The 26183-nt window shown below is 44.1% G+C and overlaps 1 protein-coding gene across 1 annotated transcript in view; it reads left to right on the top strand.

Annotated features, from left to right (window-relative positions):
• VPS41 (VPS41 subunit of HOPS complex) overlaps positions 1-26183 on the top strand; it is a 1049902-nt gene that overhangs the window by 473933 nt on the left and 549786 nt on the right. Inside the window, exon 12 of the mRNA XM_068238292.1 lies at positions 25171-25232. Within this exon, the coding sequence (XP_068094393.1) occupies positions 25171-25232 (62 nt within the window). The remainder of the gene's footprint in view (positions 1-25170; positions 25233-26183) is intronic.

Genomic DNA, 26183 nt, shown 5'->3' with positions numbered 1-26183 from the left:
CTGGCCCAAGGGCCCCGATGCGGTCGCAACCTCTGCAACCCCTATTGCTACGCCTCTGGTCTTTACCAGGTTTTAAAATCAATACGATTAATGCTTCCGACCAGGAAGTAGGGGGCATACCATCCTCGAGCGCTGCCTTCTGAGCAGCTAGCAATTTGGGGGCAAGGATAAGGTGGTAGTGCTTATAATATTCTGATGAGTATCCATCTAGGCCTGGAGATTTCCCACACTGCATTTCTGCAATAGCGTCTGTGATCTCATCCAGGGTAAGAGATGCATCCAGGATTTTGGTTTGCTCCTCACTAAGGGTAGGGAATGCAATGTTATGCAGAAACTTATCTAGTTGTGAGGGGGAATAATCTACTTAAGATGAGTATAAGTTTGTGTAGTATTGTAGAAAGGCCTGCTCAATGGTGTGTTGGTCTTCGTGTAAACAGCCATCCCCAGACCTGATCCCAGGGATCGCAGCATTTGACCTTGTATCTCTAAGTAGCCAGGCCAAAAGTTTATCATTTTTATCCCCTTTAGCAAATATAGTTTGAGATTTAGCCAGCAATGCACGTCTACAGCAGTCCACACGCAGAAGCTCCACCTTAGTGAGTAATGCTTGCCAATCCTTATAGGATTGAGCCGTTTTATTATTAATATATGTAGTCTCAGCCTGTGTGGCACGCTGCTCGGCAGTTTCCAGTACAATATTAGCTTGTTTTCTGGCATTGGAGATTTCAGCTATGTAGTACCCTCTGATGCATGCTTTTTGCGCATCCCAAACCACGTCTGAGGGGGCCGTCCTCTCATTATCTGTCCAATAATTTTGTAGTGCCTTAGTCACTGCAGTATCTACCGTTGGTTCCGTAATCCAGAACCTGGACAGTCTCCACGATCTGGATGTTAATATTTCTCTAATAGTAAGTGTAAGTAATGTTGGGGCATGGTCAGAAATACCACTGGGTAAGATGTCTACTTTAGTTATCATAGGTAGTATATCACTGCATGTATATATGAGATAAATGCGGGAGAGAGTCCTATGTGTGGCTGAGGAGCAAGTGTACTTTAGTTCAGTTGGATATTTCCATCTCCAGGTATCCACTAAAGCGTGTGTATCTGCCCATTCACTTAAATTGAATCTTTCTGGACCTGTAAATTTGAGTCTATCTTTAATAGGGTTAGGTGCTAAATTGAAGTCTCCTGCCCATATAAGTTTTGCCGGTGGAAGCTGTGAAATTATGGCAATTAATTCATTGAGAAGTTCAGTATTACCAGCAGGAGGAAGGTACAGACCTATAATAATAAACTGTATACCGAAAATAGTTGCCTGGACCATTATATATCTGCCAAAGTTATCTAGTTTGACCTGGTGTATCACAATGTGCAGGGATTTATGGAATAGTATACTGACTCCTCTTGAGTGAGTGGAAATAGTGACCAACCCATGGTTTCTTCAAAGACATAATTGTTCTACCAATAAGGTGGGTCTCCTGGAGAATACATATATGGGGGTGATATTTTTTAAGGAAATCGAAGACCAGGGACCGTTTAAATTTAGAGTTAAGACCCCTAACATTCCAGGAGATACAGGTCAAGCTAGATGGTATATCAACCTGTTGTGAAGCTGCCATCATAAACATTTGGAAAGCATATCTGCACATATGACATTATTTTAATGTAGAGTGGTCCAAGAGAGGACCGAGACAAAAGATAAAGTAAGGGAAGAGAGCACCATTCCTGTTTCCAGGAACCTCAAAGACTTATAATCCACTACAAAAAAACCAAACTCCCGCCCTGCTACGTCTACTAACTTGTATTGTAGCTTAGTCCCTGAACTCCCCAACCTTCCCTTAGCTATCCGCCAAGCAGAGAGGTTCTAACTACTAAACTAGTGTGTAATATGATTACACACCTGTGTGTGTGAGCGGTCAGATGGGCTGAAGAGGTCCACTGCCCAGCAGCACCCAGCTATTGCTAGGAGGTATAAAGCTTAACTAATTAACTGCATCCCCCCCTCCCCCCCCCCCTATTTGATCCTGGAAAGTTATTAACAGTTGGGCTACTCCACCAAGAGCTGAGCTACTAATAGCTGGTACATCAGGTGGTTTATAAGACTATAAGCAGTGGTAGTGTAATACCCCACATATTTAGACAGGTATTAAAGTGAGAATAAATCTGAGATATGGGTGTTGATGCAAGTCGCCATCCGATACGAGTACACATAAACATGTTAACATAAAACAAAGTTAGAACTCGATGCAGCCTAGCAGACTGTTATAGCTCAGCACTATTCATCTGCTGTTTTTAATTTAGCTCCATCTGCTGGAGGAAAATAGGATGAAATAACATATCGAAATAGGATATCTAGCTGTGAACCATATTGTCTGTCACTCCTAAATAGTTAATAATAGGAAAGAAAATTGTATCCAGCATACCTATCTAGATCCTCTTCCTTCCTTTCTTAAATGGTACCAAAGTATTTGTGCAATAGCAGGACTATCATATAGGAAGTCCCAGAATTATTAAAAGCAAGGTGCTCACCATATTTGATGAAGAGTGAAACAATAGGCAGCTATATTATCATTCTCAATATCATCCACCATAGGGGCAAAGACTTAAAGGGTAACTATAAACATTTTAACATAAAACAGTATATTTATAAACCAGAGCCTAGAAGGAATATAAAGACTCAGCTCAATCTGGGATAGAACATCTGCTAATTCCTCAGTTGCAGTATAACCTCACCCGCTGGTATCAGGAGCATTATCATTTAACCCTGCAGCTGCTGTATATCATGGAGTAGCATATTAGTCCCCTGTACACTCACTCACGGACCACGGCGCGACCAGAAGCAGAATTCCTGAATCAAAGTTTGTAATAATAAAAGCTGGTTACGTACTGGTCTGCATAAACTGCCACCACCGTAATCCCCGAGGCGAGTGCACAGCGGCGGGAAAACCCAGAGCGGGAAATTCAAAATATGAGCGTGTCCAGCAGTTAGTATATCGCATCTAGCACTTTATGATATTATAGTAGGGGGACAGTGCGGCAGTTTTCGATAGATAGGGAAAAGCAGATTTGAAGAGTGCTGCACAAAATCTGCAGCTAATTTTGCAAATGTTCCCCAGCATTCCAGACAGTTCCGATCACATAATAGTGTGTGTCAGTGCATGCAAACAAATTCTGGCAACATTGTGGGAAATGAGTGTGTGCTTAGTGTACTCCATAAAGCATGCAAAAAACTAGGAATATGACCATAAATAGCACCACACCAATATATCAAAAATATCACAATTTATTAATTATATCTCAAAGAAGCACTATAAATTATTAAAAACACACATACAGTTAAAACAAGGAGACATCACAATAGAATGGCTATAGTATATATAGTAAAGCGTTGCTAATAGCATACAATGTAATATTGATCACCTGGGAAGTTCACTATATGAACTCCCTCAGGGATTGAACCCGGGTTCATAAGATCACGTTAGAAGAAAGTGCAAATACATATACAAAAGTATGAGGTTATCAATAACCATATAACCTGTGCAACCTGTGAAGAAAGTGCATAGTGCATAACATAATAAAACAGTGATTATACCCATATATGCTGAAAGCCAAAGTGACAAGATGCTGGGACCATATAGGTAGCATGGAATGCAGAAAAGGCGAAGCTTACGTGACCCAGGGATAATGAAAGCCGTTGTGGTGTCTCCATAGAAGAAGGAGGCCCCCGGCAGACTTCTCGAAGCTTACGTGACCCAGGGATAATGAAAGCCGTTGTGGTGTCTCCATAGAAGAAGGAGGCCCCCGGCAGACTTCTCTACCGGTTTCGCGGCAGTCACGCCGCTTTATCACAAGAGGGGGATCCTGTGTCAGACCGGCATACTAGCCGGAAAGATATAGTACTGGAGGTGCGGTCACGTGAGCGCCAGACGCGCATCACGTGAACCGCCCTGTATATGCCGTCCAATGCGAGGAAGGAGGAACACCAAGAGGAAAAAGTCCACGCTGGAGCGCACACAGCGTGAGTATACGGGTAGCCAAATGGACAAAAAGCTCGCACACCAGGAGGAAGTAATCCACGCTGGAGCGCATGCAGCGCAAGTATATGGGCAGCCTGGAGAGATACGGAATCCGCATACCAGGAGGAAAATTAAGCCTTCATTGCATAGGGAAAAGAAAATATAAAAAAAGGTCTGCCAAAAGAATAAATAAATAAATAAATATGGGTATTAGTCATATATAGGGGGAAATATAGCGCTGGAAAGTATAACCCTCCAACGTCTATATATACACATGTGCCATCAGCATATATGAATCTATAATCACCCCATTAGTAATATAAGATTTATTGGCAAAAAACAATTAATACACTCTAATATTAATGCAAGCAATAAGATCATACATATATATGACAATTACGATGATAGACAAAAATATAACATTAGGGTAATCCAAAGTTCCCGAGGGTGTATAGACAACACCAAGTCCATCCATATCAGCAATAACAAAGTTGGAAGATTTATCCAGGTAACATAGGGGCGCCAAAGTCCCCACACCGACGAAAGTTCCAAAATAGGCGACGCAAGAGGGTGAGTGGTCCATAATTAGTAGGTTCCAATGTCTACAAGAGAGAGTCCATCACATAATAGTCCAATAAGCCCTTCAAACAACAGGTAAGTGTATATAGATATATCTGCAATAAATAAAAAAATGCATTAACAAGGCATCACAAAAAACCCAAAAAGTCAATTTCCTCATTAAGGCCATGAGGTGACTTTGAATCAAGGCTGTATATCCACCGAGCCTCCTTCTGTAACAATCTGGACACTATGTCACCTCCCCTAATATTGGTTCTAACATGTTCCAACCCTATGACCTGCATCCTGGAATAAGAGCCAGCATGAAATTGTAGAAAATGGGCCGCCACAGATGTCAAAGTTTTCCCCTCATCCAAGTCCCTTTGTGCCAATCTAATTTTGGAAAGATGCTGTTGAATACGAACCTTAAGGGCATTCTTAGTTTGTCCTACATATATCCTAGGACATGAACAGCGTAGGGCATAGACTACTCCTTTTGTTTTGCAATTGATGTAATGATTTAATGTAAATACTTTACTATTCGAGGAATCACTAATGTGAGTTTGCCTCTGCATCATGGGGCATACATTACAGGCCCCACAGGGGTAACTCCCCCGTAGGCAACCTGCCTGTGATCTACCTCCCACCGATCTCAGATGACTTGAACAAATCTTGTCCTTTAATGTAGGGCACTTTTTTGCTGTAATAGAAGGATAGGGAGAAATACAGCCGATCAAATCTGGATCCGACTGTAAAATTGGCCAGGCCCCCTAAAGAGCCCTATAAATTTCTGGCCACCCATTGTTGTATGTAGAACATAGTCTCACCAAGCCAGCAGGAGTGGAAGGTCTACTGTTGATCAGTTCGTTTCGATTTCTTTTCTGTGCCATATAGAAAGCCTTCTTCACAATTTTCCTTGGATATCCACGGTCCAAAAACCTTTGTTGTAATTCATTTGCCTGTTTGAGGAAATCCAAATCATTAGAACACAGCCTACGTAATCTGATAAACTGACTCACAGGTATATTGTTTTTCAGGGATTTGTTGTGAGCACTCTGATAGTGTAACAAGCTGTTTACAGCCTTGGGCTTACGATAAAGATCTGAAGACAGGTATCCATCCTCTTGTATCCTAATGGTGACATCCAAAAATTCCACCTGATGGTCAGACATCTGTGCAGTAAGGAAAATACTCATATCATTCTTATTCAATTCTGTAATGAACTTATTGCATGTTTCTGTGGGGCCATTCCAGATAATTAACAGGTCATCAATATATCTGTACCATCCCAGTATATGTGGGTGGTATTGGGAGAAGTGGTCACCAAATACAATTTCTCGTTCCCAAAACCCCAAGAATAAATTGGCAATGGCCGGTGCACATTTGGCACCCATGGCCACGCCGCATACCTGCTTGTAGAATCTTCCATTAAAGATGAAATAATTATGGCCCAATACGAACTGAAGCAGCTGTAACAAAAAATGATGTAAATCAGATTGTGAACGATCTTCCATATCCAAAAAATAACGAACAGTATGCAATGCCCACCGATGAGAGATATTAGTGTACAAGGACTCAACGTCACAGGTTACCAGTAATGATCCAGATGGAATTCTGATGTCCTCAATAATTCTGAGTAGATCAAGACTATCACGTAAATATGAGTCAAGGGCCGTGACATGGCGTTGTAGAAAAAAATCTAAAAAAGAGCAGGCAAACGAAGTTAGACTATTGATACCAGCAACAATTGGTCTGCCAGGAGGATTATTAACAGTCTTATGAACTTTAGGCAACATATAGAAGGTAGGTACCACGGGTGATTTCGGTAATAAAAAGTCATATTCCCTATGTGTAATGAGCCCTCTAATCTTGGCATCACTTAGTAAACCTTCTAGCTGCACATGGTAATACTCAGTTGGATCTCCTGGTAAACTTACATAGTTTTTAGGATTATTCAACTGCCGGTAAGCCTCCTGTAAATACATATCCCTGGGCCATATTACGATGTTTCCACCCTTGTCCGCCTCCTTGATTATCAGGTCCATGTTGTTTTTAAGATTGTTAATGGCTTTCCACTCACGGATAGTAAGGTTGTTGTTCCTTGTATTATAAACAGTCATCTGTGATACTGATTTCAGCATTACTTCAAAGAAAATCCTAATTGGTGGATAATTGCCAAAGCTGGGCATATACTTAGAAGGGTTATGCCCTTCTAAGTATATGCCCAGCTTTGGCACTTCTAAGTATATGCCCAGCTTTGGCAATTATCCACCAATTAGGATTTTCTTTGAAGTAATGCTGAAATCAGTATCACAGATGACTGTTTATAATACAATGAACAACAACCTTACTATCCGTGAGTGGAAAGCCATTAACAATCTTAAAAACAACATGGACCTGATAATCAAGGAGGCGGACAAGGGTGGAAACATCGTAATATGGCCCAGGGATATGTATTTACAGGAGGCTTACCGGCAGTTGAATAATCCTAAAAACTATGTAAGTTTACCAGGAGATCCAACTGAGTATTACCATGTGCAGCTAGAAGGTTTACTAAGTGATGCCAAGATTAGAGGGCTCATTACACCTAGGGAATATGACTTTTTATTACCGAAATCACCCGTGGTACCTACCTTCTATATGTTGCCTAAAGTTCATAAGACTGTTAATAATCCTCCTGGCAGACCAATTGTTGCTGGTATCAATAGTCTAACTTCGTTTGCCTGCTCTTTTTTAGATTTTTTTCTACAACGCCATGTCACGGCCCTTGACTCATATTTACGTGATAGTCTTGATCTACTCAGAATTATTGAGGACATCAGAATTCCATCTGGATCATTACTGGTAACCTGTGACGTTGAGTCCTTGTACACTAATATCTCTCATCGGTGGGCATTGCATACTGTTCGTTATTTTTTGGATATGGAAGATCGTTCACAATCTGATTTACATCATTTTTTGTTACAGCTGCTTCAGTTCGTATTGGGCCATAATTATTTCATCTTTAATGGAAGATTCTACAAGCAGGTATGCGGCGTGGCCATGGGTGCCAAATGTGCATCGGCCATTGCCAATTTATTCTTGGGGTTTTGGGAACGAGAAATTGTATTTGGTGACCACTTCTCCCAATACCACCCACATATACTGGGATGGTACAGATATATTGATGACCTGTTAATTATCTGGAATGGCCCCACAGAAACATGCAATAAGTTCATTACAGAATTGAATAAGAATGATATGAGTATTTTCCTTACTGCACAGATGTCTGACCATCAGGTGGAATTTTTGGATGTCACCATTAGGATACAAGAGGATGGATCCCTGTCTTCAGATCTTTATCGTAAGCCCACGGCTGTAAACAGCTTGTTACACTATCAGAGTGCTCACAACAAATCCCTGAAAAACAATATACCTGTGAGTCAGTTTCTCAGATTACGTAGGCTGTGTTCTAATGATTTGGATTTCCTCAAACAGGCAAATGAATTACAACAAAGGTTTTTGGACCGTGGATATCCAAGGAAAATTGTGAAGAAGGCTTTCTATATGGCACAGAAAATAAATCAAAACGAACTGATCAACAGTAGACCTTCCACTCCTGCTGGCTTGGTGAGACTATGTTCTACATACAACAATGGGTGGCCAGAAATTTATAGGGCTCTTCAGGGGGCCTGGCCAATTTTACAGTCGGATCCAGATTTGATCGGCTGTATTTCTCCCTATCCTTCTATTACAGCAAAAAAGTGCCCTACATTAAAGGACAAGATTTGTTCAAGTCATCTGAGATCGGTGGGAGGTAGATCACAGGCAGGTTGCCTACGGGGGAGTTACCCCTGTGGGGCCTGTAATGTATGCCCCATGATGCGGAGGCAAACTCACATTAGTGATTCCTCGAATAGTAAAGTATTTACATTAAATCATTACATCAATTGCAAAACAAAAGGAGTAGTCTATGCCCTACGCTGTTCATGTCCAAGGATATATGTAGGACAAACTAAGAATGCCCTTAAGGTTCGTATTCAACAGCATCTTTCCAAAATTAGATTGGCACAAAGGGACTTGGATGAGGGGAAAACTTTGACATCTGTGGCGGCCCATTTTCTACAATTTCATGCTGGCTCTTATTCCAGGATGCAGGTCATAGGGTTGGAACATGTTAGAACCAATATTAGGGGAGGTGACATAGTGTCCAGATTGTTACAGAAGGAGGCTCGGTGGATATACAGCCTTAATTCAAAGTCACCTCATGGCCTTAATGAGGAAATTGACTTTTTGGTTTTTTTGTGATGCCTTGTTAATGCATTTTTTGATTTATTGCAGATATATCTATATACACTTACCTGTTGTTTGAAGGGCTTATTGGACTATTATGTGATGGACTCTCTCTTGTGGACATTGGAACCTTCTAATTATGGACCACTCACCCTCTTGCGTCGCCTATTTTGGAACTTTCGTCGGTGTGGGGACTTTGGCGCCCCTATGTTACCTGGATAAATCTTCCAACTTTGTTATTGCTGATATGGATGGACTTGGTGTTGTCTATACACCCTCGGGAACTTTGGATTACCCTAATGTTATATTTTTGTCTATCATCGTAATTGTCATATATATGTATGATCTTATTGCTTGCATTAATATTGGAGTGTATTAATTGTTTTTGCCAATAAATCTTATATTACTAATGGGGTGATTATAGATTCATATATGCTGATGGCACATGTGTATATATAGACGTTGGAGGGTTATACTTTCCAGCGCTATATTTCCCCCTATATATGACTAATACCCATATTTATTTATTCTTTTGGCAGACCTTTTTTTATATTTTCTTTTCCCTATGCAATGAAGGCTTAATTTTCCTCCTGGTATGCGGATTCCGTATCTCTCCAGGCTGCCCATATACTTGCGCTGCATGCGCTCCAGCGTGGATTACTTCCTCCTGGTGTGCGAGCTTTTTGTCCCTTTTGGCTACCCGTATACTCACGCTGTGTGCGCTCCAGCGTGGACTTTTTCCTCTTGGTGTTCCTCCTTCCTCGCATTGGACGGCATATACAGGGCGGATCACGTGATGCGTGTCTGGCGCTCACGTGACCGCACCTCCAGTACTATATCTTTCCGGCTAGTATGCCGGTCTGACACAGGATCCCCCTCTCGTGATAAAGCGGCGTGACTGCCGCGAAACCGGTAGAGAAGTCTGCCGGGGGCCTCCTTCTTCTATGGAGACACCACAACGGCTTTTATTATCCCTGGGTCACGTAAGCTTCGAGAAGTCTGCCGGGGGCCTCCTTCTTCTATGGAGACACCACAACGGCTTTCATTATCCCTGGGTCACGTAAGCTTCGCCTTTTCTGCACTCCATGCTACCTATATGGTCCCAGCATCTTGTCACTTTGGCTTTCAGCATATATGGGTATAATCACTGTTTTATTATGTAATGCACTATGCACTTTCTTCACAGGTTGCACAGGTTATATGGTTATTGATAACCTCATACTTTTGTATATGTATTTGCACTTTCTTCTAACGTGATCTTATGAACCCGGGTTCAATCCCTAAGGGAGTTCATATAGTGAACTTCCCAGGTGATCAATATTACATTGTATGCTATTAGCAACGCTTTACTATATATACTATAGCCATTCTATTGTGATGTCTCCTTGTTTTAACTGTATGTGTGTTTTTAATACTTTATAGTGCTTCTTTGAGATATAATTAATAAATTGTGATATTTTTGATATATTGGTGTGGTGCTATTTATGGTCATATTCCTAGTTTTTTGAGTGTGTGTCAGTGCGTCATCCCTGCAAAATATATTTATAGAACCTGCATAGCAAGATGGGGTTTCACTTGTAGGCAGATAGACTGATTCCCAGTTAGCATAAGCGCAGATGCATAAGTCCGTATACTACTTCCAGCAGGCAATGAGTTCCTTCGTGGCAGAACGTTAGCGTATACATTCCCATTATTAAGTCATATTCCGTGGATGGATAAGCACTTGGGGTTGCAGTGTAAGAGTTCTATAGCTGGTGTGCTGAAGGGGTATAGGGTTGAGGTTCCACAGTCACTAGTATTAAAAGTTCAGCAGGTCTGTCAGTGCACACCTACACAGGCCAGCACCCATACTGTTATGGAGTTGGCCCAATTCCAAGGGCGGGAGAAGGAGAGCGGGAAGTCTAAGCAACAAGAACAGAATGAGTGATAGCAACCCACTCATAAGAGACCCGTGGCCATCTTTAAGTTCTTCCATGTGTGTCACCCCTGCACTCGAACTGCATCCAGTGTTACAGTTAAAGCACCATATCGGACCTTGTTCCATTCCCTCCAGCAACAAAGCACATTCAACCTCAAATACTAGCATAAGTGAAACAAATGAAAGTCATAGCCAATTATATGTATGTACTCACTCATTTGGCCGGTAAGGTGTCCAGCCACTTGAAAACATCAGCAGGTTTGTCAAAAAATTCAACAGTTTCCCCGTCCTCAACCCGTAGTTTAGCGGGGAATTGCATGGAATAAGTGATGCCTTTTTCCTTAAAGAGACTCCGTAACAAAAATTGCATCCTGTTTTTTATCATCCTACAAGTTCCAAAAGCTATTCTAATGTGTTCTGGCTTACTGCAGCACTTTCTGCTATCACTATCTCTGTAATAAATCAATGCATCTTTCCCCTGTCAGACTTGTCGGCCTGTGTCTGGAAGACTGCCAAGTTCTTCAGTGTTGTGGTTCTGCTATGAACTCCCCCTTCCAGGCCCCTCTATGCACACTGCCTGTGTATTATTTAGATTAGAGCAGCTTCTCTCTTCTCTCTTATCTTTTACAAGCTGGATAAATCGTCCTCTGAGCTGGCTGGGCTTTCACATACTGAAGAAATATAGACAAGGGCAGCCTGAAACTTCAGTGCATGAGAACTGCAGGGGGAAAGAAACACACAATGATCTCTTGAGATTCAAAAGGAAGGGTGTATACATCCTGCTTGTGTATGGATGTATTTTCTATGTGTGGACATACTGTACATCAACCTACTTCCTGTTTTGGTGGCCATTTTGTTTGTTTATAAACAAACATTTTAAAACTGTTTTAACCACTTTTAATGCGGCGAGGAGCGGCAAAATTGTGACAGAGGGTAATAGGAGATGTCCCCTAACGCACTGGTATGTTTACTTTTGTGCGATTTTAACAATACAGATTCTCTTTAAGCTTATTCTTGGCATTCTGGAAAGACTGCCTCTGACGCTGAGTCTCTATTGTGTAATCCGGAAAGATCATAACCTTGGAGTTGTTGTAACGGAGCTCTCCAGCTTTCCTTGCTGCTGTTAATATGGCGTCGCGATCCCTGAAGTTGAGCAGCTTCAGTATAATGGGACGGGGGACTGAGTCTGGGGATCCCTTTTTTGTTGGTACTCGATGAGCACGTTCTATCACGAAGTGATTAGAAAATGTGTCTCCCGGGAGCAGCTCTCGGAAAAGATCTTCCATGGAGGTGGCTGCATTGCTTCCCTCGATTCCCTCCGGCAGCCCTATGATATACAGGTTATTGCGGCGGTTGCGGTTTTCCGCATCCACCGACTTCTCCTCCAAGTGGGTAAGACGAAGTTGCATGCCAGGAATTGCCACTCTGTGGGCCTGCACTGTATCTTCAAGGTCTGACGTGCGCCGCTCCACCTCCTTCGTTCTTTCCCTTAGCTTCCCCATGTCGCATCTTAGCAGGCTAAGGCTAGTGTCCAAATGGTCGATTTTAACCGTCGGTAGTTTGGCAAGTGCGGATTGCCTCCAGGAGTTCAGCAGAAGATGGCAAGTCCGCTCCCTCCTCCACGCTTTCCTCCTGGCCGCCTCCATCTTTGTGCTGTTTACCACGATGAGTTAGCTTCTGCTTTAGTGGTGTTGCGAGAGGTTGGTCAGCATGGTCTCCACTGTCCTCCTTTTCCTTATTGCTTTTATTTGCTTTAAGCGGCATCTCATGATATGGGGAAGCCCGGTGCTGGGTTTTGGGTGTTCTCTCCGGGCCGGCACAGGAGTCCCACGTGGAGATCGATGGAAGGCTATCCAGCTGAGTTGCCTCCCGGGGAGGTACGCACCACGACTCCAGATTGGCCTCCTCTACAGCAGGGGGTAATAGGTATAGTTATGACCATAAAAGACAGCTCCAAAACCCGTGTAATATCCGTGTGGGAGATGCTGGGCAGCGGAGCTCTGTGAAAAGCGTCTGTTCAGTCGGCCATCTTAGCCACGCCCCCATATACTTTATTTTTGAATCCGAGACTCTGTGAATTGCTCTTTCTAGATGCCCAAGGTCGCATATTCCAGAACAGCAACTCTATTACGAAGTATATGACTTTGAGTCCCTGCTCGTATATAGGCCACTTGATGAACATGCGTAACAAAACTACACTTCACAGTGTCCTCTACCATATTACATTCGTAACCTTCACGGCCTATGGGGGTTTCTTCTTTTTCCTTTTTTTCTGGCAGACGCATCAGCAACTTCCAGCTGCAACTTAAGACACTGCTTGTTTTTTGTTCCAGGGTCCTGATACGCCTGGATGCTATATCATGATATATGGGAGGTTGAATAGCCTTCATGCATAGGGCCCAACCGTCCCGATCTCGTCGGGACTGTCACGATTTGGGGGGGCTCTCCCGCTGTCACGGTATGAGCCCCCCAAGTCCCGGGCGGCAGTGGGCAGCGAGTAAAAAAAAAAAATGATCGAGGTGCCAGCCGCGCCTATATGGTATGCGGGATGCGGCCATAGCATTATTACCTCCCTCCCTCCTTCCCTTGAGATCTGCCCCCCTGTGTCCCCGTTAGCAGAGTGCGCAGCGAGCGGAGCGGGCTGTCATTACCTGCGTCCATGCACGGGTACCGATGTCCAGCTTCAATCTGCTTCCTGTGACGTCACAGGAAGCAGGAAGCTGGATGCAGACATCGGTACCCGTGCATGAACGCAGGTAATGACAGCCCGCTCCGCTCGCTGCGCACTCTGCTAACGGGGACACAGGGGGGCAGATCTCAAGGGAAGGAGGGAGGGAGGTAATGATGCTATGGCCGCATCCCGCATACCATATAGGCGCGGCTGGTGCCTCGATCATTTTTTTTTTTTGCAGTGGCACCCATCCTGACCCTCCTCCCCACCCATGGGCACCCTTACCCTCATCCCCACCCACGGGCAGGGTGTATGAGGGTATGTTTAGTAAAAAAAAATATATAAGGGCATAAATATAAATTAAAAAAAAAATCTTCAAAAAACGATGGTAGGCGTCTGATGGGGGTGTGGTTAGGGGGTGTGGTTAGGGGTGTGGCCAGTGTCCCGGTTTCCTAGTTTAAAATGTTGGGAGGTATGCCTTCATGTGTTAACGGACATGTACCTCTTGCTGGACGGCCCCGCTCTACACCGTCCTACAACCACCCCACTTTAATCGTCTACATATTGTAGCGTTTACTACTCGTGTTGGTTCATACCTGTGAGCAGATTGGATGAGCTTAGTTTAGCCCTAGTCTGCTCTCTTGATCCCACACGGATACATGTTTGGGTTTAGGCTTCACTTAGCTGTTACAGTGAAGCAGGGAGTTTATTTGGGATTGTTCTTATTTCAGTTAAGTTGTGTTTCATACCATTTATTGACCACACAAGATTATTGTCTTTTACCTGCTATAACACTGATTTGCTATATACCCATGGATACAGTACCCTGTACTTTTCATGATTTCCCCTATGGTTACTAGGGGAATACCTATTTTGCCCACTAGATGGCGTCAAACACTAAGAATCTAAATAAATATGCTGGAACGTAAGAGGCTTAAATGACCCCGTCAAGCGCTCTATAGTCCTGAACTATGTAAACAAGAGAAAGCCAGATATATTAGTCTTGATAGAGACACATATCACCGGCAGCAAGTTAAAAACTATGGAGAGACAGTGGGTGGGTAAGGCATACTACTCAGACATCTCTCAATACTCAAGAGGAATCTCTATTCTTATAAGGAAATTTGTCCCTTTTATATCTCACTCTATTAAAATAGACCAATTTGGTAGATATGTTTTTTTGCATGGCCTACTTTACAACAAACTTATATCACTACTTACCTTTTACATTCCCCCTCCTTATACTTCAGTATTACTTAAAAAAGGTTTAAGCTTCATGTCCGCATTACCTGCATGCCCCAGTATCTGGACGGGAGATTTTAATATGGTTTGCAACCCAGCCATGGACAGATTCCCTGCCGCAACTAACAAAACAACACCCTTTGCTCATTTAATGCGCGAGATGTCTCTTGTTGACGCCTGGCGCTATTTTTACCCCACTGCACGCCAATTTTCATGCTTCTCCGCTTCCCACAATACTCTCTCCAGACTAGACTATTTTTTTTGTCTCCAGTAGCTTGCTCCCAGTGATACTTATTATTGAATTCCTCCCACGTATTGTCTCTGACCACTCCCCAATTAGCATCAGTGTTGCCAACTCATCCCTTTAATTACTGACACATATGAATTATACAGGTTTTGTGGCTAGGTTGATGCAGTTAAGGCACTGATTATGTGCTAATAGCCCCAGAACCTGTATAACTTAGATGTGTCAGTAATTAAAGGGATGAGTTGGCAACACTGATTAGCATGACACTATCTTGGGACAATACTCCTATACAAATTATATGGAAATTCAACCCCTTCTGGCTCTCCTTGTTTACCTCTGAGGACTGGTTAATAGACAAGCTGATGATTTATTTCCACACACATGAGGATGTTAAGGACAAAGCACTGGTCTGGAATACTTTTAAATCATATCTGAGGGGTCTCCTTATTAGCGCTGTCTCCCATCACAAAAGAGAGACAAATAAAGATTTTCAAGACCTTCAGTCCCAAATTCCCATACTGGAACAGGCTTTTGTAGGGGACCCCTCTGAGATGAATGAAAGTGCCTGGAAAAAGCTCAGGCCCAACTCACCCTTATATTAAGGGAAAAAACCCAGGCCAAAACTTTCTTTTATAAGCAAACATTCTACGAGCAAGGTGAAAAGACTGGTACCATACTAGCTAGAATGGCAAAAAATAGATCCTCCTTAGGATCCATTAGTAGTGTCAAAGATGCAAACTCCTCTCTAGTCACGGGCCAAAATCCCATCAATAAATGCTTTGCCGCATACTTTCACGACCTCTATACCTCGAGGTCCCTCTTCTCCCGTGAGGAGGCCGAGATCTTTCTATCAGAAATTGCCCTACCCCGGCTAGCCCCTGATCAAGTTGAGCTACATGACGCTCCCATTACCCTAGATGAACTTGAGTCGGCCATTCACTCCCTCCCCAACAAGAAAGCACCAGGGGTTGACGGCATCCCCAGCGAAGTTCTAAAAAGGTTTTCTGAAATTATTGCAGCTTGTCATGATTCTGTTGCATTGGTATACAATGCAAGGGAATCGCAAGGAAGATTGCTCTGTCAGTATGCAAGAAACACTGAGACTGGAATTAAAGGAATAAACAAAGATTTATTGTAATCAGCATAAATGTTGCACATTAAGTTCATGCACAGAGTTATGCAACTAAACAGTTACACAGCTTACAAACAATCAGCATTAAGATCATGCAGAGAATCAAACAAACAGGACGCATAAACAAGATTAAGTTTATGCAGAGAATCTGACCATCAGAATGCATACACCATTAGCATTAAGTTTATGCAGAGAATTATTCTATCAGGATGCATAAACAATTAGTATTAAGTTTATGCAGAGAATCATGCAGACGTCAGGCAAGTAATATAAGCAATGGTGCAACTGGAAACTAAACACATAAGCAGAATATATCAGGTATTGCAGATGCTATGGACCCCATGCATATAGGATAATATGCAAAGGTATCCCAGCATAACAATATAGTGTGTACACTGAACCCCAAACCTGACTAATATATACACATGAGAATCATATACATTATATACAGAGACAGAGCATCAGAATTATAATCGGCAGGAAACGGAACGTCAAACATGCAGGGTCAAACCAGAGATACAAACAAGATACAAATCGCTTAGGCAAAGGGTTAGTCAAAATACAGAAAACAGGTCAAACACGATCAGAGCAGATACAAGGCTAAGACTCAAGACAGGATACAAGGCTAGGATTCAGGATCAGGAACAGACTGATTCAGGATCAGACTTTGATGAGCTAGCACAGAATGGTCTGTTGAGGCAGCTTAAATAGTGTCCAAGAAAGTCAGATGACAGAGTCCAGGTGATCACAGAGCTGCCCTCATTAAATCTGCAATAACAGTTCTTGTGAGTGAGACCTCTGCTGGTGGCAGAGGATACTTCAAGCAGCTTCAAACTCTGAGGACACAGATGACATCTGCTGGCGAAATGGAGGAAGTTCATCAATAGTTCAGGAAATTCGCCAGCAGATGCATTTTGTGACACAGCTCCTCTTCTTCAAACATTTCAATTTGCATTTGAGCAGGGCTCTCTCCCTATATCCATGCGTACAGCTCTCATAGTGCTCATTCCCAAGCCTGGAAAGGATCCACTACTCTGCGACTCATATCGCCCAATCTCCCTGCTCCCAACTGATGTCAAAGTCCTCGCTAAAATATTAGCCCGAAGGTTAAACAAAGTAATCTTATCTCTTATCCATAGGGACCAGACGGGCTTTATGCCAGGGAAAAAAAACCTCAATTAACATAAGGAGACTATTCGCCAATTTACAAGCTAAACATCTTAATTGTGGCAGTAGAGTGGTGGTTTCCCTTGATGCCGCTAAGGCTTTTGACGCAGTTGAATGGCCCTTCCTACTTGCCACTCTTTCCAGGTTTGGGTTTGGAGACAACTTCATCCGCTGGGTACAAATTCTCTACACAGACCCCAGAGCTCAAATTTTCACTAATTCCAATATCTCAGACCCCTTCCCGATAGGTAGAGGTACCAGACAGGGCTGCCCCCTTTCCCCTTTACTTTATGCACTCTCAGCTGAACCACTTGCCTGTAAAATTAGAGCTGACCCCCGGATTATTGGTCTCAAAATTGGCACTATTGAGGAGAAAATCAGTCAATACGCCGACGACACCATCCTCTACCTGGCAGACCCCCATGCCTCCCTCACTGCCGTTTTCGACTTAATTAATGAAATGGGCGAATACTCTGGTTTATCAATAAACTGGAGTAAATCCGCTATTCTCTCCCTGGACGGTCTGGAGATCTCGCCCTCCTCGCTACCATGTCGTTAAATCCTTTAAGTATCTGGGAGTCGTGGTCCAAACCTCAGCATCTAAATATTATGAAGATAATGTAGCCCACCTACTCCCACTCACTCAGCAGAAATTGTCAGCCTGGACAAAACTGCCACTCTCGGTTATGGGTCAAGTTAACTTGGTTAAAATGGTCCTAATGCCAAAAATCCTCTACATTCTGCACAATTCACCTGTGCACACCCCTATAGGTTTTTTTAACAAACTTAGATCCTTAATACTATCCATTATATGGAACAAATCGCGAGCCAAACTCAAACATGCTGTGTTACAATGTCCCACCGCTTTAGGAGGAGTAGCACTGCCATCCCATCTCTTATACTATATAGCTTCCCAATTAGAGCAGATACCTCACTGGTTTGTAACTGAATCTCTGCAGCCTCCAGACCTGCTGGGATTCTCCTCTACTGAACCTGCAAACAACCTTCCGTTTGCACTACTAAAGGGTACCCTCACTTCCCAAGCACACCCTAATACAATCCTAACGCAAGCTTCCAAAGTTTGGCGGATGGCGAGCAGGCTAATGTCCCATTCCACGTGGGAACACTTCACACCCTTATGGCACAACCCCAAACTTCTCAAGCTACTCAAACTCCGCAACACCTCCTGCTGGGCTGACTCTGGAAATCACTATCTGGGTCAAATTATCACAGACTTCTATGCTCTCCTACGAAGACCTCCAAAACCAATACTCACTACCCCCTCAATTTCAATTCATGTATTTGCAACTTCAGCATGCCCTGTGCTATCAATTCCCCAATGGCCTCCCCTCTATTGAAACTTCAACCCTTATGGAGTTCCTTAAGGATGGTCCACTCCCACATCATATAAGTACTCTGTACAATGTACTTAATGAACATAAAGCTGGCCCAATTGTGGAAAAATCCAAAGATAAATAGCTACAATTAAATTTCCGAATTGATGAAGAGGAGTGGGAGGACTGCCTGCTCGCTACCCGCCTGGTATCTCCCTGCATCAGGGACCGCTTGACCCAACTATACATAATTCACCAAAGCTACCTCACTCCCAAACACATCTCTAAATACTCCTCGCATATTGCTCTGGCTTTGCCCTCCAATTGCTGATTTGTGGAGACAGGTAGTTGGCTTCCTACATGACACCATGGGGTCCCCAGCAACGCTCGATGTCAAATGCTGTATTTTACATATATATGAGGAAGATGTTAATAAATTTGATAAGTATTTTCTTATAGAAACTACGTCCATCCTTAAAATGTGCATAGCATTTAGATGGCTGTCCCCTATACACCCTACATTCCTTGATTGGAAAACCAAAGTCAAAAACTCTCTCCCTCTTAAGAAGCTGGTATATCAACATAGGGGATGCCCATCTAAATTTAACAAAATTTGGGACAGATGGCTAGATGGGGCTAGTTGATACACTCTATGGACAGCAAATGTTGTTAGCTGACCTATGCTCACTAACACTCAACTCTCCCTCTCAACTGTCCCCTCGCTACCCTCTCGATCTCTGGCTCCCACCTTTCTAACCACCAAGCGCTTTGGCACCTATACAACCAGAAGCTCTCTGTTCCTGCTATACCCCTCTCCCCTTTATCCCCATATGCCTCTACCATCATGTCCGCTTTCTATGGGTAATCCCTCACACTCGCTACTCTCTAGGTAAACTGTACTACACTGACTGTATTTACCTCCCCTATTTCACATGCTTTATAAAGTGTTGAAGAACTTTGTATTCTCAAGTACTTGCATACATTGTAATGATCCTTTTATATTCAATAAACCTTTTGGTCAATTAAAAAAAAATTAAAAAATAAAAAGACTGCCTGAAGCCCGCAGACACCCCTTTGCACGTTGTGGACTAAATAACACACAGGCACCGTTTTACCACTAGTGCTCCAGGGCATCTGTTATTAACACTGTATTGTGTTTGAACTGTTGTGTATCTTGGTGTGTGACACTACACAGCCCACTGATAACCAGAGCTGTGTACACTACTGCTATTGCCGTTGCCACATTCAGTTGCAGACATAGTAGCACCTCCACTGCGTTACTTTTCACTTGTTGCAGGACGCAGTGCCCCGATTAAAAAATGACAGGCAGAGGCAAGCCACCCAAGTGTCCTTGAGGTCATGCTACTGTGATTTCCAATGGCCGTGAAAGAGTGCATAATCTTCATAGGGCATGTACCCTCAACCCCCAAAATTCTGAGGACGTAGTTGAGTGGCTTACAAGGCACACCCCATCTTCTACAGCTTCCGCACGGAACCTCCTTGACCACCATCCTCCTCCTGCTCTGCTTCAGGCACCCCGCAACTACTTAACCTCCTTGGCGGTCTGATTCTTTCCAGATTTTAGGGTCTAAAAGCGGTGCAATTTTTTTTTTACTCTTTCAGACCCTATAAACCTGAAAAAAATCATTCTGGCAGGGAGATCTGCAGCAAAAAAAAAAAAAAAATTACCTTCCTGGGCTCCTGGGCTGCAGTTTTCTCTTTGCCCACAAGATGGCGCTAATATACATATAAACGAACTTCTCTATATTTCTCTAATATAGAGAAGTTTGTTTTCAATGTTAGCCCCGCCCCCGATGACGTCACGCTGCCACCACCGCTCTGCTGCCACCACCACGGCTGCGCTGCTCAAACTGGCTGCCGGGTCCCCGGAAGAATAGCGGGGACATGGGGGATCCCGGCGGCCAGGGAAAGACCCCACACTGCCGGGGAGAGAGGCTGGAGTCCCGCTGCGCAGCGAGATCGCGCGCGGGACTCCACAACTACAGGAAAAGCTCTGCAATGCCTACCCCGACCTGAGCTCGGGATCACCGATAGCAGCTGCTTTTTTCTACCCCGAGCTCAGGTCGGGAAAACCGGCAAGGAGGTTAACACCACCACCACTAGCACCACAGCTGCTTTACTTTATATGTCAGAGGAATTATTCACACATGATGCATTTAGTGATGCAAAACCTTTATTGGCAGAAGATGGAGATAAGGATGTCACACCACGTGATATCAATCAATAGAATCTCACACCTATGGTAGAGCAGTGCTGCTGCTGGAACCCGTAACAGTGATAATCCAGCAATCAAAAGAGGGATCCGCACACAGTCTTCAAGGAACAACGTGCTTTTATTGTTCCAATGCACACATATAATACACACCAAATCGTCTCAGCCGACAAACATTTCGGGGCCAATCGGGTCCCCTTTATCAAGGCATAAGCAGACAACATATACAACCACAAGTGTGAACAAACCCCCTATATATAATAAAGGTACAATTGGTACAACACCCTAACTGCCACTGCAGTGCTGCCCCTAATCGAGCAGACTGTCACTCATGTCAAACAATTCAAAATCATTGGTGGAATGACCAGTCAGATCACCTGCAAGCATAGTCTATTGCAGGACAGTAACATCTGCAGCAGAATGTGAAACTGGTGCTTGTTTATGTTGTCTGCTTATGCCTTGATAAAGGAGACCTCATTGGCCCCGAAACTTTTGTCGGCTGAAACGATTTGGTGTGTATTATATGTGTGCATTGGAACAATAAAAGCACATTGTTCCTTGAAGACTGTGTGCAGATCCCTCTTTTGACTGTTATACCACTTGATATGTCTCAATCAGGCGTCGGTACACACGTGGACCTAAGGTGTGAGGAGGATGATGAGGCTATAGTACCCGTTGTTGGTGTCTATTTGGAGGTGTCTGAGACAAGTGAAGAAATTGATGATGATGTGTCCATGGATGTCACGTGGGTGCATGCCAGAGGACATAAAGAACGGGGAAAGTTCAGATGGGGAGACACAGAGGAGGAGGAGGGGGAGATGAGTTCTTGAAACTAGCAGGGGGAGCTCATCTCAAGGAGCTAGTGGCACTGTTAGACAGCATGTATCAGCACCTGCGGTCAGCCAGCTAACACGCCCTTCAATGCCTGCTGTTGCCACCATCAGAATGCCAACATTCCGAAACTCACCAGTGTGGCATTTTTTTTTTTTGTTAGTGTGCCTCTGATACCAGCGATGCCATCTGGTGACAACTGTTTTGGGAAGGCACCTGATGGCAAAACACAAACAACAATGGGAATGTGAATAAAAGCAGCACACAAACGCAAAGCCACCCTCCTCCTCCTGGTCCAGCAGCATCTTCAGCCATGTCTTGTTGACAGCTGAAGATGCCTGTTGACAGCTGCCAAGCATGAAATACGTGGTTGTAAGGCGGAATTGGTGACACTACCACAACTTGCAGGCAGGCCTGCTGTCACCTCCTCTTCTCCTCCTACTCCTCCTCCATCCTCTTCTCTATCCTCCTCGGCTGAGTCGTCCTCTTCTGCTGCTGCGGCTTTCTCTGAAACAATTGCATCCCCCTAGGTCTCCAGCCATGACCTGCCTGCAAGCAGAGAGTCAAACTGGACCAGCACCCCTGGCCGCTATGAGCAAACAGGTGGATCTTTGGCTGACCCCGCACCAACTGGAGATTGAAAAAGTTATGTGTGACAATAGAAGCAATCTGTTGGCGGCGTTGAGGTTGGACAAGTTAACACATGTGCCCTGCATGGCACATCTGCTGAACCTGATTATACAACAATTTGTGTGTAAGTACCCAGGCTTACAGGAGGTCCTCCAGCAGTCCAGGAGGGTATGTGGCCACTTGAGGCGTTCCTACACGTCCATGGTGTACTTTTCAGTGATTTAGTGGGGAAAAAAACCTGCCAGTGAGGCGCTTGTTTTGCGACAGCCCGACTCGCTGGAATTCATGATGTTGATGTTCGACCGCCTGCTCCAACAAGAAAAAGCCGTCGATGATTTTCTGTACTAGTACCGTGGTAGGGCATGCTTTGGGGATCTGGGAATTTTCTTGTCGCATCACTGGAAGCTCATACGCAATGCCTGCAGGCTCATGCGTCTGTTTGAAGAGGTGACCAACCTGGTGAGTCGCAGTGAAGGCACCATCAGTGACCTGATCCCATATGTGTTCTTCTTGGAGCATGCCCTGCGAAGAGTGCTGGATCAGGCCATAGAGCAGTGTGACCAGGAAGAGGAAGAGCTATTGGACCCATCACCATAACCACAACCAGGCCTGTCGCCGACACCTGCTGTACCTGCAGGCAACACAGAGGGAGGAGTCAGAGTAGGAAGGTGGCTTTGAGAAGGATTTATGCAAACAGAAGAGAGGATCAAGGCACTGTCTATGCAAAAACAGAATACCTTTTAACCAATGGTGAAACATCATCTGGGTACACAGTGGGGGTGAGGGAGACCTGACAGCTGTTTCTCTTTGAAAAAAAACTTCCTCAGAGGCCAATAAAAAGTGGTTCTTTTTATTGGCCTCTGAGGAAGCTTTTTTTCAAAGCGAAACATCTGTCAGGCCTCTCTCACCCCCACTGTGTACCCAGATGACGTTTCACCATTGATTAAAAGGTATTCTGTTTTTGCATAGACACATTGTGGCATGGAATACAGAATCCGGTACAGTCAGTGATCACTCAGCCGGCATCTAGTGCCAGTCTTTTTCTAATTTTTGTTGTGGCTTTGAGAAGGAGGTAGTAGACCAAACGCAGCAGGCTTCCCAGGAGACTTATGGTTACCCTTCGGCTACCCGTGGTGTTGTAAGTGGCTGGGGGGTGGTGGAGGAGGAGACCTTGCGTGATCTAAGTGGTGAAGAGGAAGAGGGTCTGTCTAGCTTACCATCCAACCTTGTACAAATGGGGTCTTTCATGCTGACCTGCCTGTTGAAGGACCCCCATATAAAACAGCTGAAGGGCAAGGACTTGTACTGGGTGGCAACGGTACTGGACCCTCGGTGTAAGCACAAAGGGCTTGATTTAGTAAATGGTGCTAAGTGTTAGCACACCTGTGAAAAGCCCTATATCACGCCTAAAGTTAGTTTAGGCGTGATAAATTCACATTGCGCACAAAGTTCCATGCGCAAAACTTTGCCAGTGCATCGTGGTGCAACAAAAATGGCGCACCCGATGCGCCTATAAGATCGCATTGGGTGCGACCTTATAGACGCATTAGGTGCGCCATTTTCGTCGCACCGCGATGCGTTGTGCGTGCGCAAAGTTTTGCGCATGGAGCTTTGTGCGCATTGTGAATTTAATAAACAGTGCTAACCCAGTTAGCACCCTAGTTATTACGCTCAAAGTCTTTAGGCGTGCTAACTGGTTTAGCACCGTTTACTGAATCAAGCCCAAAGTGTCGGAACTTTTACCAAATAGAACTCAGTCGGATAGGATGCACAATTTCCACAACAGGCTGCGAAGTATGCTGTACACTGTGTTCAAGGGTTATGTCACATCACAACAGCAGAGTTTCCCAGAATCCTCCTCCTCCCACAGCCACGCCAGCAAGGACAGCACAGTCTTCGGATGTTATGGTGATGTCGGACATGCAAAGTTTTTTTTTTTTTATTCGACGCATGGCCACAGCCCTTCGGGATCCACTGTGAAAGAACGCCTCGACCGCCAGGTAGCAGACTACCTGGCCTTAACTGCCGATAGCGACACTCTGAGGAGCGATGAACACCTGGACTATTGGGTGCGTAGGCTTGACCTTTGGCCTGAGCTCTCACAATTTGCCATTGAACTTCTCTCTTTCCCCGTCCCAAGCGTCCTGTCAGAGAGGACCTTCAGCGCAGCAGGAGGGATGGTCACTGAGAAACGCAGTTGATTAGGTCAGAAAAGTGTGGATTACCTCACCTTTATAAAAATGAATGAGGCAGGGATCCCAGATGGCTACTGTCTGCCCGAAGACTTTTAAGTCTGTCCCAACCAGCATTTCTGCACACTTCATGACTGTCTGACTGACTTCTCAGCCACAACCAACTCTGTCAGAGTTAGTTCTGTCAGTGTGAAGAGGGCATAACCCTTACATTACCACCCTGGACTTTTAAATGCAGCCCTTTATTCCTCATATGTATTGTGATTTCTGCCCTTTAGGGATTAAAACCCGACTCTGCATCAACTCCGTAATTTTTGGTGGGAATTTGCCATGGATCCCCATCTGGCATGCCCCTATCCAGGTGTTAGACCCTTTGAAACAAGTTTTACATCACTTTTGTGGCCAGAAACAGTCTTTGTAGGTTTTAAATTCACCTGCTAATTGAAATCTATGGAGGTTCGCCCGGTTCGCACAAACTTAAACTTTCCTAGAAGTTTGCGTTCGCAAACGGGAAATTTGAAGTTCGCAACATCTCTAATTGACACAGAGAAAAAGTATTTTATAGTGTATTTAACTTTGGGACAAATGGACATCTTCTGATATGTATGCATAAACCTGGATTTTAAATTTTACATTTGTTTTTGTTTTTTTTTGTGATAGACATCATTTAGATCTACAATAATGGAGATAACGAATTATAACATTTCAATTAATTTGTCTATTTTAGGAAATTGGTTTAGCCTATATAACACATCTGGTAGAAAATGAAGATTATGACATGGCGGCCAGGTAAAGTAAATGTATTTAGTTATATCTAATGCATTATTATACAGTATTGAATTCTGCATGTAATAGTATAATTATTTCCACATTATTGACGGTGGGTCCCATTGCTATTCCCAACACAGCTTGTAAGTGCTATTATCCAATATCCTATTATCATACTACAGACACACAGAAAAATGTCTATGTGCAACCAGGGCAGTTTCTAGGCTAAAGTGCACCCCCACCCGGTGGAGCCAGGTATAGGTGCCCGCAGTATAGGTTAGCCAGGTCTAGTTGCCCCCAGTATAGTTAGCCAGCTATAGGTCCCCCCCCCAGTATAGGTAGCCAGGCATAGTCGTCCACAGTATAGGTTAGCTAGGTAGGTGCCTCTGATATAGGGTAGCCAATGTGGTTGCCACCAGTATAGGTTAGATAGGTAGGTTCCCCAGTATAGGTCAGATAGGTAGGTGCCTCCAATATAGGTTAGATAGGTAGGTATCCTCAGTATAGGTTCGATAGGTAGGTGCCCCCAGTATAGGTTAGATAGGTAGGTCCCAAATTATAGGTTAGATAGGTATGTGCCTCCAGAATAGTCACAGTGGCGGGGGAGCGGGCATAGTGTAGTTACAACTCACCTTCTGCGATCTTCTGCAGCCTTTATCTTCTTCCTGGTTCAGGCACCCGTCGCATTGGTAACAGCACCCCTTGTGATGACATGCAGTCATGTCATCACAGGGGGCTATGTTACCAATGTGATGGACGCCTGGGACAGGAAGAAGATATAGTCACTATGGTGGCGCCACAGGTTTTCTCGCCTGGAGTGACAAAATGGCTAGAGGCGCCCCTGCACACACACACACACAATGTAGGTCATAGTCGAGATAGCAGTCTTTGCCAACCGCTGATGGTTACCTGTGGCGCCACAGGTTTTCTCGCCTGGAGTGACAAAATGGCTAGAGGCGCCCCTGCACACAC

This window comes from Hyperolius riggenbachi, chromosome 5 (genome assembly GCF_040937935.1).
Source record: "Hyperolius riggenbachi isolate aHypRig1 chromosome 5, aHypRig1.pri, whole genome shotgun sequence".
In the NCBI taxonomy this organism is placed as follows: Eukaryota; Metazoa; Chordata; class Amphibia; order Anura; family Hyperoliidae; genus Hyperolius; species Hyperolius riggenbachi.
Note: the sequence above shows the minus strand (reverse complement) of the source record. Positions and strands in the feature narration are given on the sequence as shown.